General features: G+C 39.3%; 1 protein-coding gene across 1 annotated transcript in view; it reads right to left on the reverse strand.

Annotated features, from left to right (window-relative positions):
• LOC149312623 (endosome/lysosome-associated apoptosis and autophagy regulator family member 2-like) overlaps positions 1 to 15,159 on the reverse strand; it is a 101,125-nt gene that overhangs the window by 39,286 nt on the left and 46,680 nt on the right. The window contains exons 2-4 of the mRNA XM_089525021.1: positions 11,769 to 11,889; positions 1,143 to 1,338; positions 299 to 446 (exon numbers count right to left, since the gene is read on the reverse strand). Of these exons, the coding sequence (XP_089381147.1) occupies positions 299 to 446; positions 1,143 to 1,338; positions 11,769 to 11,889 (465 nt within the window). The remainder of the gene's footprint in view (positions 1 to 298; positions 447 to 1,142; positions 1,339 to 11,768; positions 11,890 to 15,159) is intronic.

Raw genomic sequence — 15,159 nt, forward strand, 5'->3', positions numbered from 1 at the left:
AGCTTTGTACATGTTTGCTTTGTACATGTCTCATTCATGAAGGTGAATAGGACTTCATCTGGCAAAGCTTATAGGACTTGGAGATCTTGGGGGATTGCTATCAAAACTGAGATGACAGTACTGGGTTAGCAGAAATCAATGGTCTGTCTCAGTAATATAAGGCAGATTCATATTTTCAGACTCCTTGTGGTAGGAAAGACACTCAGAATGCCAATAAAAATACTCAAAATTATGCTATATAAGCTCTTTTTGGAACAAATTGGCTGTAATGTACATTTAGTGCTCAAATTTGCCTTACAAAAAACTCAAAGAAGATGTTGTTGTCAATATACTGGTATTCAAAGATGACAGAACCAGACTTCTTCAGGTGCACGGTGTAGATCAAGGAGACAGTGCAGTCATCCCTATTTGACTCGATATAATTCCCACGAGGCGTCCATGAAGATCTGAACAAAAATTAATAGAAACAAGCCTTGTTTTATAAGACAAGAACCTTGAGGTGTCTAACCCCAATTTAGTATGCTGCTAGGAATTTTTAAAAACTCCGGGAAATAAAGGACAGAAAATAAAAGCATTTCACATTAATCTTATCTTTGTCTAGAACAAGATTGACATTACTACAATTTCAGTTCCATAACGATATGCAAGCATCCACTGATATATGGGAGACAGCATAGTTTAATGGTTTGAGTTTTGGACTAAGATTTCAGGAAACCTGAGTTTGAATCTCCTATTCAGTCATGGAAACCCACAGGGTGGCTTTGGGCAAGTTACACTCTCTCAGCCTAAGAGGAATGCAATGACAAACTTCCTTGAAATAAATCATGGCAAAAAAACAGACCTATAATGCAACAAAACATATCCAGGGGCAGCTATGTTGGCCATATAGCAAAGTACAGTATCATCCAAAATCCACAAAACAGTTGGATTGGATGCAAAACCAGAAGAAGAACCTCTCACAACCTGGTGCCTTCCAGATGTTTTGGACTACCATTTATGCCATCCTTAGCCAGCATGGACACTGGGATAGGCTGTGCTAGAAGATCCATGCAGATCTCTAAGTGCAGTTGTACCTCCAGTAAAATGATACATTTTGTTTTAAGACAGCGCAAACCATGGAGGGAAACCCATAAGGTTCTTACTTGCCACAATTATCTGCTTTCCTCTCAGCTGAGCCAATGGCTGTGTCCATGTAAGTTGCGACATTGGAGAATCCAGCAGGAAGGTCATCCCATTCATCAAACTTGATTCCACTTCCCAAGGAGTAAGTGCCTTCATCACATTTACTGCACACCTGGTTTTTCATTTCTAGATATTCCCCAGATGCACATGAAAAAGCTTAGAAGACAAACATTTGCAACTGATTAGTGGCACCGATAATTCATCCATAAGAGGTTCTAACTAATATTTTTTTACAGAAAACATTGAATACAAAAAGTTAAGCAGCTCATGGTGGCAAGATTTCTAGCAAGGTATAGGACACACCATTCTGATCTGTCCACCCTCTCATGCATTTATACTCACTGCTTCCAATCCCTACGGAGGGAAAACAAGGGTGTTACTTTTTGCAAACAACCACAATCACAGTATTTTTCAAGAGGTTGCCAATTCTGCATTATACAGTGTCCAAATACTTCAGCTACCTTGGAGAAGGAAGGGATCTACCCATGCTTTGCCTTTCTACTCACAATGGACCTTATGGCAATCTTATGCAATATGTTGGCTGCACATTCCTTACAGGGTTCATTTAATCTCTGAAGAATCACTTGGCCTCATAGCAGAGGGAATACTTTATTCTTAGTACTTGAGAACTACAGCTTATCTGGATATACAAACCAAACCTGACTATCAAGTTTGAGCCATGAATGCAGTATATGGCACACACATCATTATATGTGAGCATTCATCCTTGAGGTAAAGTTGTAAAAGCACAGGTCCAAAACATACTGCAGAAATAATCCAGTTTGAGACCAGAGAGCTCTAGTGCCACAATAAACTACAATTCCCAGGATTCCCTAGCACTGAGCCAGGGCAGTTAAACTGATCTCAAACTGGATTATTTCTGCAATGTGTTTTGGACTACAGTCAGTTTACAGGTGGTGTAAGTCATCCACACTATGAAACAAATATTGTATTACGATGGCTATGCTATAAAGGAGAGCCTAGCCTGGCACATCATCATGGCCCTTTAGCATCAAAGGCAAAATTCATTGCTGCTTCATTACCAGCTTTCTATAAGTTGGCCAATGATTTCCATATTCTACAGGCTGTTGCTCTATCGCCCATCACAATGCATATCTCCATGAGCAAAAGTAGCTCTCAGCATGCCAGCTGCTTGCATGGTTCAATCTAAGGCCGAGTGTGGCTAAAGGCAAAATGAATCACTTTCAACATCCAGGACTGCTTGGCAACTTGATCTTTTTTATGTATAAGCAGCTACATTCTGTATCATCAGTGAACTCTTTCCATACTGGTTTCTCTGTCAAGAAGCCCTTTGTGCAATGAGATTTCTTCACGTTGGGAAGCATACTGGCCATGTTCCTAGCTGTCTCATAGCTGTTTGTAGAGAGATGTGCTGAGGAACACGCTTCAATGATCCTTTCCCAGTTTACATGATAGGAGAAACTTGACAATGATGGGCAAGCTGTCCCAACCTAATAGATTGTGTGCTGAAATGACTTCTCTTTCCTCTGAATTACTCAGAAGAACAGTTTGAAATAAGAGACTGGGTGGCTGAATAATCTGGTATTTTGTTCTTTAACCACAAAGTGTGCTACACTAAGCAAAATTCTGCACTGTGAATAGTAGAATTTGTAACTATTGATTATGCAACATATGCAAATATTGTGGTTTGTTCTATTTCATTTGGTTTTGAGGTAGGGCAAAGAAGAGCTGGTTCCATCCCAGACCAATGAGAACTTACTGGGGTACTTGTCTGGCTTTTACGGTTTCACTGTTCAAAGATATTTCCTATTCAAACCTATTTAATAGAAGTGGACAGTGGCTGCTGCATCTGCACTGCAGAAATAATTAAGTTTGACACTGCTTCAACTGCCATGGCTCCATCCCATGGAATCCTGGGATTAGTTTTTGTGACACCAGAGCCAGCCAGCCAGAGAAAACTAAAGACCTCACAAAACTACAAATCCCAGAATCCATAGCATTGCACCATGACAGCTAAAGCAGTATCAAACTGCATTATTTCTGCAGTAGAGATTTGGTCAGTGTCAAGATACTTAATATTTTCCCCAATACTAAATTCCATGTTTTCTTTATCTAGTGTCATAGAATTTAAATAGAATTTAAATACTATGGTGTAAGTCACTAGGGCTGCATCTGCACTTAAAATTAAGCTTTAATTTGTTTGCCTTCATGCAGTCCATCACAGCTGCCAGACACCAGTTTAGGACAGGAACAACTTCCTTGGAATTGGGTGGAAAGGAGTGATAGAGCTGGATATCATCAGCATACTGGTGACAGCATACTTCAAACCTTTGGACAATCTCTCCCAGCAGTTTCATGCAAATGCTAAATAGCATAGGGGACAATAGTATCCTTCTGGAACTGACCATGGTATCCTTCTGGAATGCCTGAGGGAGTTAGGAATTGGAGGCACTGCGCTCCAGTGGCTCCATTCCTACCTCTTGGGCAGATTTCAGATGGTGATGCTGGGGGACAGCTGCTCTTCTAAAAGAGAGTTGACATCTGGTGTCCCTCAGGGTGCCATTCTTTCCCCCATGCTGTTCAACATTTACATGAAGCCGCTGGGTGAGATAATCCAGAGTCATGGGCGCACGGTGTTATCAGTCCGCTGATGACACCCAAATCTATTTCTCTATGTCTCCTACTGTTGCAGGGACTAAGGATGACATCCCTCCTCTGGATGCCTGCCTCGGGTCAGTAATGGGCTGGATGAGGGAAAACAAACTCAAACTGAATCCAGAGAAAATGGAGGTACCCGCAATAGGTACCCAAAGACTGGGAACGGAGATTTGTCAACCAGGAGCTTTCCCCTAAAGGATGAAGTTCACAGTTTGGGAGTACTCCTGGATTCGTCGCTACAATTGACATCTCAAGTAGATGCGGCAGCCAACAGTGCTTGGTACTAACTTCAGTTGATATGCCAACTGCACCTCTACATGGACCAAAAGGATCTGGAAGGAATGGTACATGCACTGGTAATCTCTCATCTTGATTTCTATAATGCGTTCTGCATGGGGCTACCCTTGGACCAAGTTTGGAAGCTTCAATTGGTTCAAAATGCGGCAGTCAGATTGGTCACCAGTTCATCCAGGTTTGACCATATCCCACCTGTTCTAAAATCGCTTCAGTGGCTGCCGATCAGCTTCTGGGCACAATACAAGGTGTTGGTTAGTACCTTTAAAGCCCTACATGGCTTGGGCCTGAGTTACTTGCGGGAAGGCCTCTCCCTACATAATCTGCCCCACACTCTCAGAATAACTGGGAAGAACATAGTAGAACACCAGTGAACTAGGCTTACAATGACTTCCCAAGGAGCCTTCACAGCAGCTGCTCCAAAATTGTGGAATGGTCTTCCGCAGGAGATCCGTCTTATTGCCTCCTTGTTGGCATTTAAGAGGGTACTTGAGACAGATCTCTTCCAGCGAGCTTACCCACCTCACCTTGTGTAAGAGATATTCCCCATCTTTCTGACCGTTGCATAACTCTATCATATTTCCACCAGATGATGAGCTAGTTTTAATTAATTGTTATTCTATTTTATTGATGTGTTTTTATGTGTATTTTACTGAGTTGTAATCCCACCTCATTCCATTTGGGAGAGGTGGGAAAATATAAACTATATTATTATTATTATTATTATTATTATTATTATTATTATTATTATTGGATCCCACAAGCTAATGGCCAAGGAGTCAAGCAGGAAACCCCCAAACACCACCTCTGAGAATGTTCCTCCAGGAAAGAATGGAGTCATTGTAGAATAGTACCTCCAAACCCCATCCCAGAGACTCAGAAGGATACCATGGTCAATGGTATTGAAAGCCACTGAGAGGTCCAGCAGAACCCAAAAGGCACACTCCCCCTGTCTTGTTCACTGCATAAGTCATCCCCCAAGGTGACCAATGCTGTTTCTGTCCATAACCAGGCCTGACATGGATCTAGATAATCCATTTCATCCAGGAACCCCTGGAGTTGAGAAGCCACCACATGCTCCCCCATCTTGCCCAAAAATAGAAGGTTGGAGACTGACCTATAATATTGGCGTACAGTCCAATCACCTGCCATTCAGGAATACACAACTAAAGCTCTCCTAAATATGACCATCTGACATACATTTAAAGGCTTCCAAAGATTAAAAATCCACCACCTTCTCAGGAAATCTAGTCCACTGTCAAACAATTCTGACAGTAAAGAATGTTCCTATGGAGTCATGACTGAAGTCAAGACTAGGGCTTGGAAGGACAGCTATTGAACAAACTAGACATGATCCTGAAGTGCAAAGATAGATCACTGAATACTAATCATGGTGGTTGAATTTAAAGACATAGCTGTGTTAGTCTGGAAAACAGTACATAAAGGGACATTCGAGCACTTTTGAGACTACCTGAAAGAAAGAAGCTGGTGGCACAAGCTTTTGTAGAATTGAGCCTACTTCCTCATCCATCTGAGGAAGTGGGCTCATGCAACCAGCTTCTTTCTTTCCACTAGTCTTATAAAACATAACCAACTTTTTTGTTAATTAATAGGACAAAACCAACCTGCCTAATACTCTTAAGTGAATGAGACCAATGTTCATTCGATTCCCAGTGAACTTTAAATATAAGGGAAGCACTGAGTCCATTGTTAATAAGCATGTGCACAAAGAATATTCTGCAACATTGTAAAAAGCAAATAATGTTTTCTGCGAAAACAACAGACAGTTCAAAAACCCTTTATCCTGTGATCATTATTGCTTTGAGCTAAAATAAAATCTTTGAAATCTACTAGAAGCATCTAATTGGAAGCAGTATTTAAACATGACATATTGTTCATATAACCTAGCATTTTGCTTCTTGATCTCACACTTCCAGTCAGAATCATGCATATAGTGCTTCTGTAGTAGAGTATTATTATTCATGGTCATTTTACTTATTTCATTAAAGCAGCCTTACTATATTGTCTGTCTCAATTGAATTTTAATTTTTAATAGGACTCTGACAAATCAGTTTAGGCCCCAAAGGAAATCACTTAGAAATACAGGAAGACATGTGTACTTAGACTTTCAAAAGCTTTTGATGAGGCTTTTCACCAAGGTCTACTGAGGAAATGAAGAAATCAGGTCCTGGTAAGAGAACATGGACATTAGGGCATGTTCCTCACACAGATTGATAAGAGAATAGGAAACTAAAAGAAAAAGAAAAAAGAAAGAAAAGAAAAAAAGAAACAGCTAGCAATGATTTATCACACAGTTTTGGCAGAGAACTCAGTGAAAACAATAATCCAGAATTGGGCAATTATAAAAAAGGTGAGCTCCAGGGTGCATCTGCAGTACAGAAATAATGCAGTTTGACAGCACTTTAACTGCCATGGCTCTGTTCTGAAGGATTCTGGGATATATAATTTGGTGAGGCAACAGCACTTTTTGGCAGAGAAGGCTAAAGACCTTGTAAATCTACAGATCCCAGATTTACATAGGAAGGAGCTACAGCATTTAGAAACTAGTGTCAAACTGCATTATTTCCTCCAGTTGGGAGGAAAAGATGGGGTAACAGTCGTCGTTGTCGTCATCATCATCATCACCATCATCATCATCATCACCATCATCATCATCATCATGTTAGGAATAATTAGGAAAGGTTTTTTTAAAAAAAAAACTACCAATATTATAATGCATTTCTTCAAATGTATTGAGTGAACACACTAGGAACAGTATGTACACTTCTGTTGCTGGACTTCAAGTATGGCATACAAGTGAAAGACAAGAAAAGAGCAACCCAAATTATCAGAGAGCTGGACAAACTTCTCTACAAGCAAAGGTTAGTCCAGGACATCTGGTTAGGGAAAAGATAGAAGTGTCATGACAGAGGTTTATATATTTATAAGTGTCAGGAAGAATGTGGATATAGAGATATTTATATTGCTCTCTTTTTGTACTTGAACCCAAGGTTCTCAGAGCTGAATTGTGAGAAATCCAGGACATAAAAAGATGTCTTTCTTACATTTTATATACTAACTATGCAGCTCACTCACTTGAGATATAGTGAGGGCCAGAAGCTAAGACAATTTTAAAAGGGAAATAACCTCAGGGAGAACAAGATTATGAGTGACTACTACTCATGTCTGAATGCCAAAGTGGGGAACATGGGGCCTTACAGGTGCTTTTGGACTGCAGCTCCCAACATCCCTCACCATTGGCTATGTTGGCAAGAGCTGATGGGAGTCACAATCCAACAATATTGATAGAGCTGCAGTTTGCCTGCCCCTGCTGTATTCTGTCATGTCCTCTGTCCTCATATCTCTCTCTGGCTCAGAGAAGGACTCAGAAAGCAAGCAGGCATCATCCACTGAAGTACTGGCCACTAGGTCAGTACATCCTAAGCCAGATTGCTCAATGCAGCCTACAACACAGAATCCAGAAGTTCAGGTTCTGGCAATGGCTCTTTTAAGAAAAACCTAAAGTTCCATAAAGGATATGTGTTTAGGGCAGTGGTTCTGAAGCTTTTTGCCTTTTTGACCCCTTGTGAGTACACAAACTAAACAAACAAAATATTTTTGTTCATATACTACACTGAATGTGTGGGGGGGGGATCCACATGTAGATGTAAATGCAGACATTGTTTATTAGTGTGTGTATATTCATTCACACATTTGTGTGTATTCATACTTTAACACTGTATAAGGAAATAACATTGTTCAAATGAGAACAGATCTATTTAAGTACATTTGCTAAGGAGGAGGAGGAGAGAGCAGGAATTCCAAGGATCAGAAAGCATCAGGGCCTCCAAGTCTCATGCCCCCCTTGAGCAACTCTTGTGCCCTCTTGGGGGTCCCACCCCACCATTTGAATACCACTGGTTTAGGGGGAGGGCCAGGTCAGCAACTGTTCAGAAGACTGTCATATTGCTGAGAAAACAGCTCTCCTTTAGTGATTATAGTTAGCTGTGGCTGCAGTGATCTGTCCAAGGTCCTGAAAGCCCCTGTGTGGTTTGATCCAACTCTGCAGTTTCCAACTTGGCCTTTCCAGTACGTCAGTGCCACCACTTTAGAACTGGTTTTCCCTGCATGAGCAGTTGGTGGCTGTGTTGTCACTTGGCTAGTGAATCCACTCTGGGTTTTAGTCAGAACTTTAGAAGATTAAACAAATTTGGGGGTTAGGATTGGATAGTTCTGGAAAGTTCAAATTAATTCCCAGAGCAGACTCACCATCCACTGTAGCTATCAGCTGCCAGTATTGTCCTGAAGTTTTGAGCTGAGGCATGATAGGACAAATGCTGCCCCCAAGACCAGAGGCATCATACCTGTGAGTACCAGTCACTAGATATGCAGGATAATAGTGAGAAAGGGCTGTCACTGTCAGTGATCCACACTACATATCCAGGGCCATGCTGGCCATTTAGCAAAGTACAATAACATACAAAATCCACAGAACAGGGATACCTTTATTGGACAACCAAAATGTGCAAAATACAGGTTGCAAGCTTTCAGAGCTCCACTGGCTTCTTCATCAGGCAAAGATGTTAAAAATGATATGGGGATAATTATTAAAATTAATCACAAGCTTGTTCATGATCTTCTTATAGACATCTGGCTGGCTAATGTGGAAAATAGGATACTAAACTGGACAGGGATGTTTTGATCCAGTAGACTTCTTATTATGATCCAGTTCAGTACTAAATGATTTTAAATAGCCATACATCTGGATTGCAAGATTATAAAAATACATGTATCTGCTGACCTATGGTAAACATGGTCACTCCTCATCATCCCTGTTAGAATAAAGAAAATACGTTGTAGTCTTGGTTATGCAAAAAGACAGTGGTTTGAGTTACAGGATTGGTGGAGAAGGATGCTAAGAGCTTGTCTACAACAATGCTTCTTAGGCTAATTGAGGTGGGGGACTGGTAACTATTTTTTCCCCAGTGTGCCAGGGACTGGCACTATATTTGTGCCCATTGACTACAATTGTTTCTTCCTTTTCCGGAAACTTGCCAGGGAACACCATTTTGAGCAGCACTGACTTAAGAAATCAGGAGTAAAGCTTCTTTACTAAACTGAAACTCCTGTCACAATGCCACAGAAAAACCAAACAGACTTTTTCTTACCCTGGGTATTCTAACACATGACAGAGCCCCACACTGTGCTACATCCAGCATTGAAGTGTTTTTTCAGTGTACTACATTCTGCAAACATTATCTTTGGCAGCTGACACAATCCACACAGTGGATTGAACCGACAGTGAAAGCTGCACAAATTGTTCAGCACCATCAACACCAGAAATAACCCTGATGACTTGACCACTTAATGGTTCTATAGCTGAGAACCTTACTTTAAAAATGTATACAGGCCAGTTCAATTACACAAATTATGTCAATTGAATAAGCAAATGCAAACACAGACACTGGTTTTGGATTTTCAGAACAAAACGGTTGTTCACCTGTGTAACAGGAGAATAAAGATTTTAATACAGTAACAGTATCAATTGTTTAATGCTGAATCCTAACCACGAAGGACAAAGAAAATATTGGACAAAATTTCTTCGCCTCATAGAGAACCTGTGCATCTTGCTCTCCTAAGACATTAGTACCAAAAGATACATGAATATCAAATGTATCTGGAATCCTGTCAACCATACTGTGTAAACTTTTTATTTCAAAATAGATATTCTTTCTAACCTTTGTCTAATAGAGAGTTAACATCCCAATTAAAGAATAAGAGTAATAAAAGTATCTTAATAAAATCAAATATAGCTATCACATCTAATTTGTTTGTTTTTTTAAATTACAATCCAACAGTTATCCATATAAAACAAAAAGGACAGCAGATACCATATAAAAGCAAATAAAATGTATTAAGAGCTTCAGATAACTCTATTAAGCACATGATAATCTGAAGTGTGACATTTTAACAGCACATTTGGACTCTGGATTTTAACTGATTATAGCTATATTAGAACAATATGAAACTATTGTTGATAAAGTATTGCTTTTCTTTTTACTGTATACTTCTAAAAACTAAAAGAAAAAAAATCCAAGGAAACTTGTTCTGGTTCCTTGATATAGCAACAGAGGAGCTAAATACACATAACTTAGGGAGAGAAAGCCATAATTTTGCCACTGAGAAGATCTTGTTTCTGCTGGTTGCCTTATTAATCTCAAATTTTTAATTGGTGGGTCATTTATATGAAAAAAAATGTTCATTTATTCAGAATATTAGGACTTTAAAGACCAAAAACCCCCACAATTTCTAGGATATACCCATAAGCATCTCCGTATTTAAATATTGTTAATATATGACTAGAACAAATGTGTTTTAAAAGCTTTCCATTACACAGTTATTTATAAAGGCCATTTCATGGCATTATAGAGGTACATTAAAGAAAACGTCACACACTATATTTACATTTTTCCACTTTGTGAATGACACATACAGAAGTGTAATTTCAGAGGTAACCATGACTGACTGCAGGTCTTTGTCATATGCAGTGGCAAAAACAGATTTACTTGTCTTCCAGATGTGAAATGGTCCTTGTCAGGGATTAGCTCTTTTATGTGAAGCACAAATTGCCCTTGAGCATCTTGTTACTCATGTGAATGCACAACTTAATGGAGAACAGAAAGTGAAATAAAGACATTTGAAATGTCAGTGAGCAAACAAACATGTTAGCTCCATATTTGCATTAATATGCTGACTTTTTTTTAAAAAAAGCATCACGCTTTGTGTAAGAAAACACTACTGATTAGTCTATGTTTGGTGGCAATGTGAGGAGTATCTCTCAGAAAACAAAATGTTAGAGCAGATATGACCTCTGTCAGCTTCCTCCTGATGAGCAACTAGAGATAAGAATCTTCCCTTCCTACCATTCGCATTATAGTGAAGCTTTTAAGCAGTCTACTTTGGTGTCAGTGGAAGCTTTTAACAGCCTGTTTGCAGCATGGGGGACATTTTCTGGAACATTGCTCCTATATTCATATCTCAGAATATGACCCCCTCAAATGCTTTCTCTCCCCCTCTTTCAACTGCAGTTAGCCTCTGTTGGTGGCCAAGGGAGGCTTTAAAAAACCCTAAATGTAGCATGTAGCCATACTTCTGGAGAGGACAGGAAAAATCACTCCTCCCTCTCTACTATGAGGCTGTATTGTTCTTAATGAAATACATTAAATTGATTGCAGGCTGAGAAGGTGATACCTGTGCGAGATAGACAGAAAGAGAGAATAGTATCTAGGCCACTGTAGGCAAGAGACCCTTACATACATTCCTAGAACCAGTTTGGATCTTGGACTGAAACAGGTGGCCTACCTCTAGTGGAAAGAAAGTTGAAACATTGAAGAATAACATACTGAGCAAGTTATCTTTGAAGGGCAGAAAGGGCAAACCAATGACACCTATAGATATCAACATGCTTATCATGATTAACAGTACAAACCTACTCATGTTTCCTGAGAGATAAGCCACAATGAGTTTAGTTAAACTTACTCTCAAATATATGAGCCTAAGATTGCAGTATAAATCATACTTAAATACATGAAGGACAAAACAAAGTCAAGTAGCATATAATGTACATAATAAAATAAAATGAAAAGACATACTGCATTCCTTTCCTTTGACAGGATCAGGTAAACCAGAACATTCCACTTCTGGATTTGGGACTGCTACCCTCCATCTGGATCCGCTGCTGTCACACTCTGTGTATTCAAAGTGGTACTCTGCCTGCAAGAAATTTTTAAACAAAATTACATTAGTCCCATCATAACTACACTTTTTATTTAATTGTAATAACAAAGCAAAGCATCTTCATACCAAATACTAAACTAACAGGTCCTGGCTGGACAGTCTTAAAAGACTCAGCCCAAAAGTCAGGACTTAAATGAAACTGCACAATTTGTAAATGTATGGAATGTAAGGGTTGGGTCGAAACAGAATCTACATTTCTACAACTGTTGGATACCTTTGGCTTCAACTGCTGCCAACATGAAGCAAAACAAGAATTTCTAAAAGAAAGGGGCAGGGTTTGAAATCAAATGTTGATGGCTGGAAGTTAGTTTAGAAGGTGGAGAGCAGGGTAAATTTATTCGTTGTTGGTTCAAAAATGCACTTGCTCAGGAAATGGTATTTATAATACTGATCATATATGACATCATTCCATAACTATATTCCTCAAAAATAGCCATATATCACACATGACTGCATACATAAGTTATTAAAACAGTTGAATGAGCCCATGAGAACAGTGTAGAAATATTCACATTTTCTACAAAAAAAAGCTCCCATAAATAGAGATTGCCTTACACTAGAGCCTTCTGTTGTCAAGCTTACAATATACAAATCAGGTTATGCTTTTCTAAAAGCAACCTCTTAATATCAAAGGTTTGAGCAATAGCAAAGTTTGTGTTGGAACCCCCATAAGATGTACAGCAAAAATGGAAAACACAGTATTTTTAGTATTTTTAAAATTTGTAAATTGTAAAAGTCACTTCCTTCAAGAGAGTTTATCTCAAAACACATGAAAATAAGGCTATTGGGTGTGTGTGTGGGGGGGGGGGGGGGATATACACTGCTGTTTTCCTGCACATGTTTACCAATCTTTGATGCCTCTTTGGGTTTCAGCTGAAGCTGATGTCTAGCCCAGATCCAGAGTGAAATGAAACTTGGGGAAAACCAATGTACGTGATCAGATGCAAATAATTTTGCATATTGTCACAGCTTCAGTATAAATGCTTTGTTGTAACTATTAAAGGAGAAATTCTAAGTTCCCACAGAAGCACCTGTAGTGCTTTTAGATGTTGTGGAGTTTCATCTCAAATGGCAAAGTAGGTCTACTGTAAGAAATGTCTTGCACTTTCACTTCTTCAGAGTCACTACTCCAACAGTGATAGGGGATAAAAAGAGGCATGTTGGAGCAGGCTTTGGATCCATAGGAACCCAAACTGCCATGCCCCAACATACCCCTGACAACACAGGAATTACACTAGCCTGCATTCAATGTAGTTATTTTTCATCCTTCTCAAACAAATGGAAGAAGTGTGTTTCTTTTTCTTTTAAAAATACTGCCCCCTTAAAACAAAACAGAGAAGAAAATTTGAAAGCTGGTTCTCTATCTACCCTGCCCAGCACAAGCCCAACAGAACTTAATAAGTGGCTATTCCAACACCTCACATTCTCTCCCACCTGACGTCCATATGTAAGCCCTGGAAAATCAACATGGCTTTTGTTTAACAAACTGGAATTAATTAGTCATTTGGAGATTATCGCATTGGCTTTGCTGCTAGGATAGACCCAGAATGTAACTTTCCTAAAGTGGATTTTATCACATTCACTCATCGCCAGGCAGTATGCAGTGCATATGCAACCTGGACTTCTCTCACAACTTTTTAAAAATGGGATTTTCTCATTCTTGAAAAGATGTGGGACAAGCCCAGAGAAGCCCAGGTTGTATACAGGCTGCATACTCCCTGGCAATGGGTGAATGCAATAAGATCCACCTTAAGAAAGTTACATCCCGGGTCTATCCTGGAAGTGAAGCTAATGCAATAATCTCCATTGCAGGAAGAAAATGTATGTATATCATATACTATTTTCTCAATAATAATAATAATAAATTTATTTTAGCCCACCTTTTCCTGTAGATCAAGGTGGGTTACAACATAAGCAATAACAATAAAATACATATAATTATAAAACTACAAAATTACAATCCCCTACCCCTCCCTCCCTCCCAGGCTTAAAACAGAATTAAACAATCAAACCAATTATAAAATCAGATTAAAAATCAAGTACAATAACGAAACCATCAAGCTAGAGGCAGGGCATCTTCTTAGTGGAGTGGAAAGTCAGTCTGTCGGAAGAGATCTGTCCTGACAGCCTTTTTGAAGGTATTAAGAGTAGTTATTTGACAGATCTCTTCCGGCAGGCCATTGCAGAGTTTAGGAGTGGCAGATGAAAAGGCCCTCTGGGTAACCGTAGCCAGTCTGGTTTTCTTAGGCTGCAGCAGATTCATCCCAGAGGACCTAAGTGTGCGAGGTGGATTATATGAAAGAAAGTGTTCCCGCAAGTAAGCTGGACCTAAGCCTCGTAGGGCTTTAAAGGTTATAACCAACACCTTGTACTGCACCCGGAAACTAATTGGCAGCCAGTGTAAAGATTTTAAAGTCGGTGTAATATATTCAGCCCTAGATGTGCCAGTGATCAATCTGGCTCCCATATTTTGTACTAATTGAAGTTTCCAAATTTGGCACAAGGGTAGCCCCAAGTAGAGCATGTTGCAATGAGTTGGTTCCAGAGTTAGTTATATGCTGACCTGCTGAAATCATTGAGATTTGACTCAGTTAGGTCTAACAAAACTCCCACTGGTTGCAAAAGATCTACTCTAAGTATGAATGAATGAATGAATGAATGAATGAATGAAATTTTATTTCTAGACCGCTATTCCTTGTAGATCACAGCGGTTTACAAAAACACCATCAAAACCAATACATAGTGCAACAATAAAAAAACCCACCCATACAATTTAAAAACAATACAAGGGAGGGCTTGTCTTCTTCAGGCAGGCAGTTGGAGCTGTGACTACAACCTGTGAAAATAACATTAGGCCACAAAAACACTTCAAAAATAAAATAGCATGATGTTAATTCTCAGCTGCATAGAACTACTAAATTAAGTGAAATTGTCCCCAAAGCTTTGTGTTTATGTATGTTTGGATTTATGGCTTTCTGGCAAAATCCAAGCAGAAATTAAGAGCTCCAAGAGTGATGATCTCTGGTGACAACTTGTGTTGTAAGTACTGCTACTAAAACATGTTCTAATGGTGCTCCTTTCTCTAGATAGATAGATAGATAGATAGATAGATAGATAGATAGATAGGTGTTGATGTTTTTCTATATGGTAACTTTATCTATTCCTCTTTTTAATTGTTATTATCTTAGAGTGTACGCCTTGGGCAGGCTTTTATATACTTTTTAAGTTTACCAACTTTGTACAGTG

This window comes from Sceloporus occidentalis, unplaced genomic scaffold, assembly GCF_023333645.1.
Source record: "Sceloporus occidentalis isolate IW3139 unplaced genomic scaffold, rSceOcc1.0.p SCAF_5, whole genome shotgun sequence".
Lineage (NCBI taxonomy): Eukaryota > Metazoa > Chordata > Lepidosauria > Squamata > Phrynosomatidae > Sceloporus > Sceloporus occidentalis.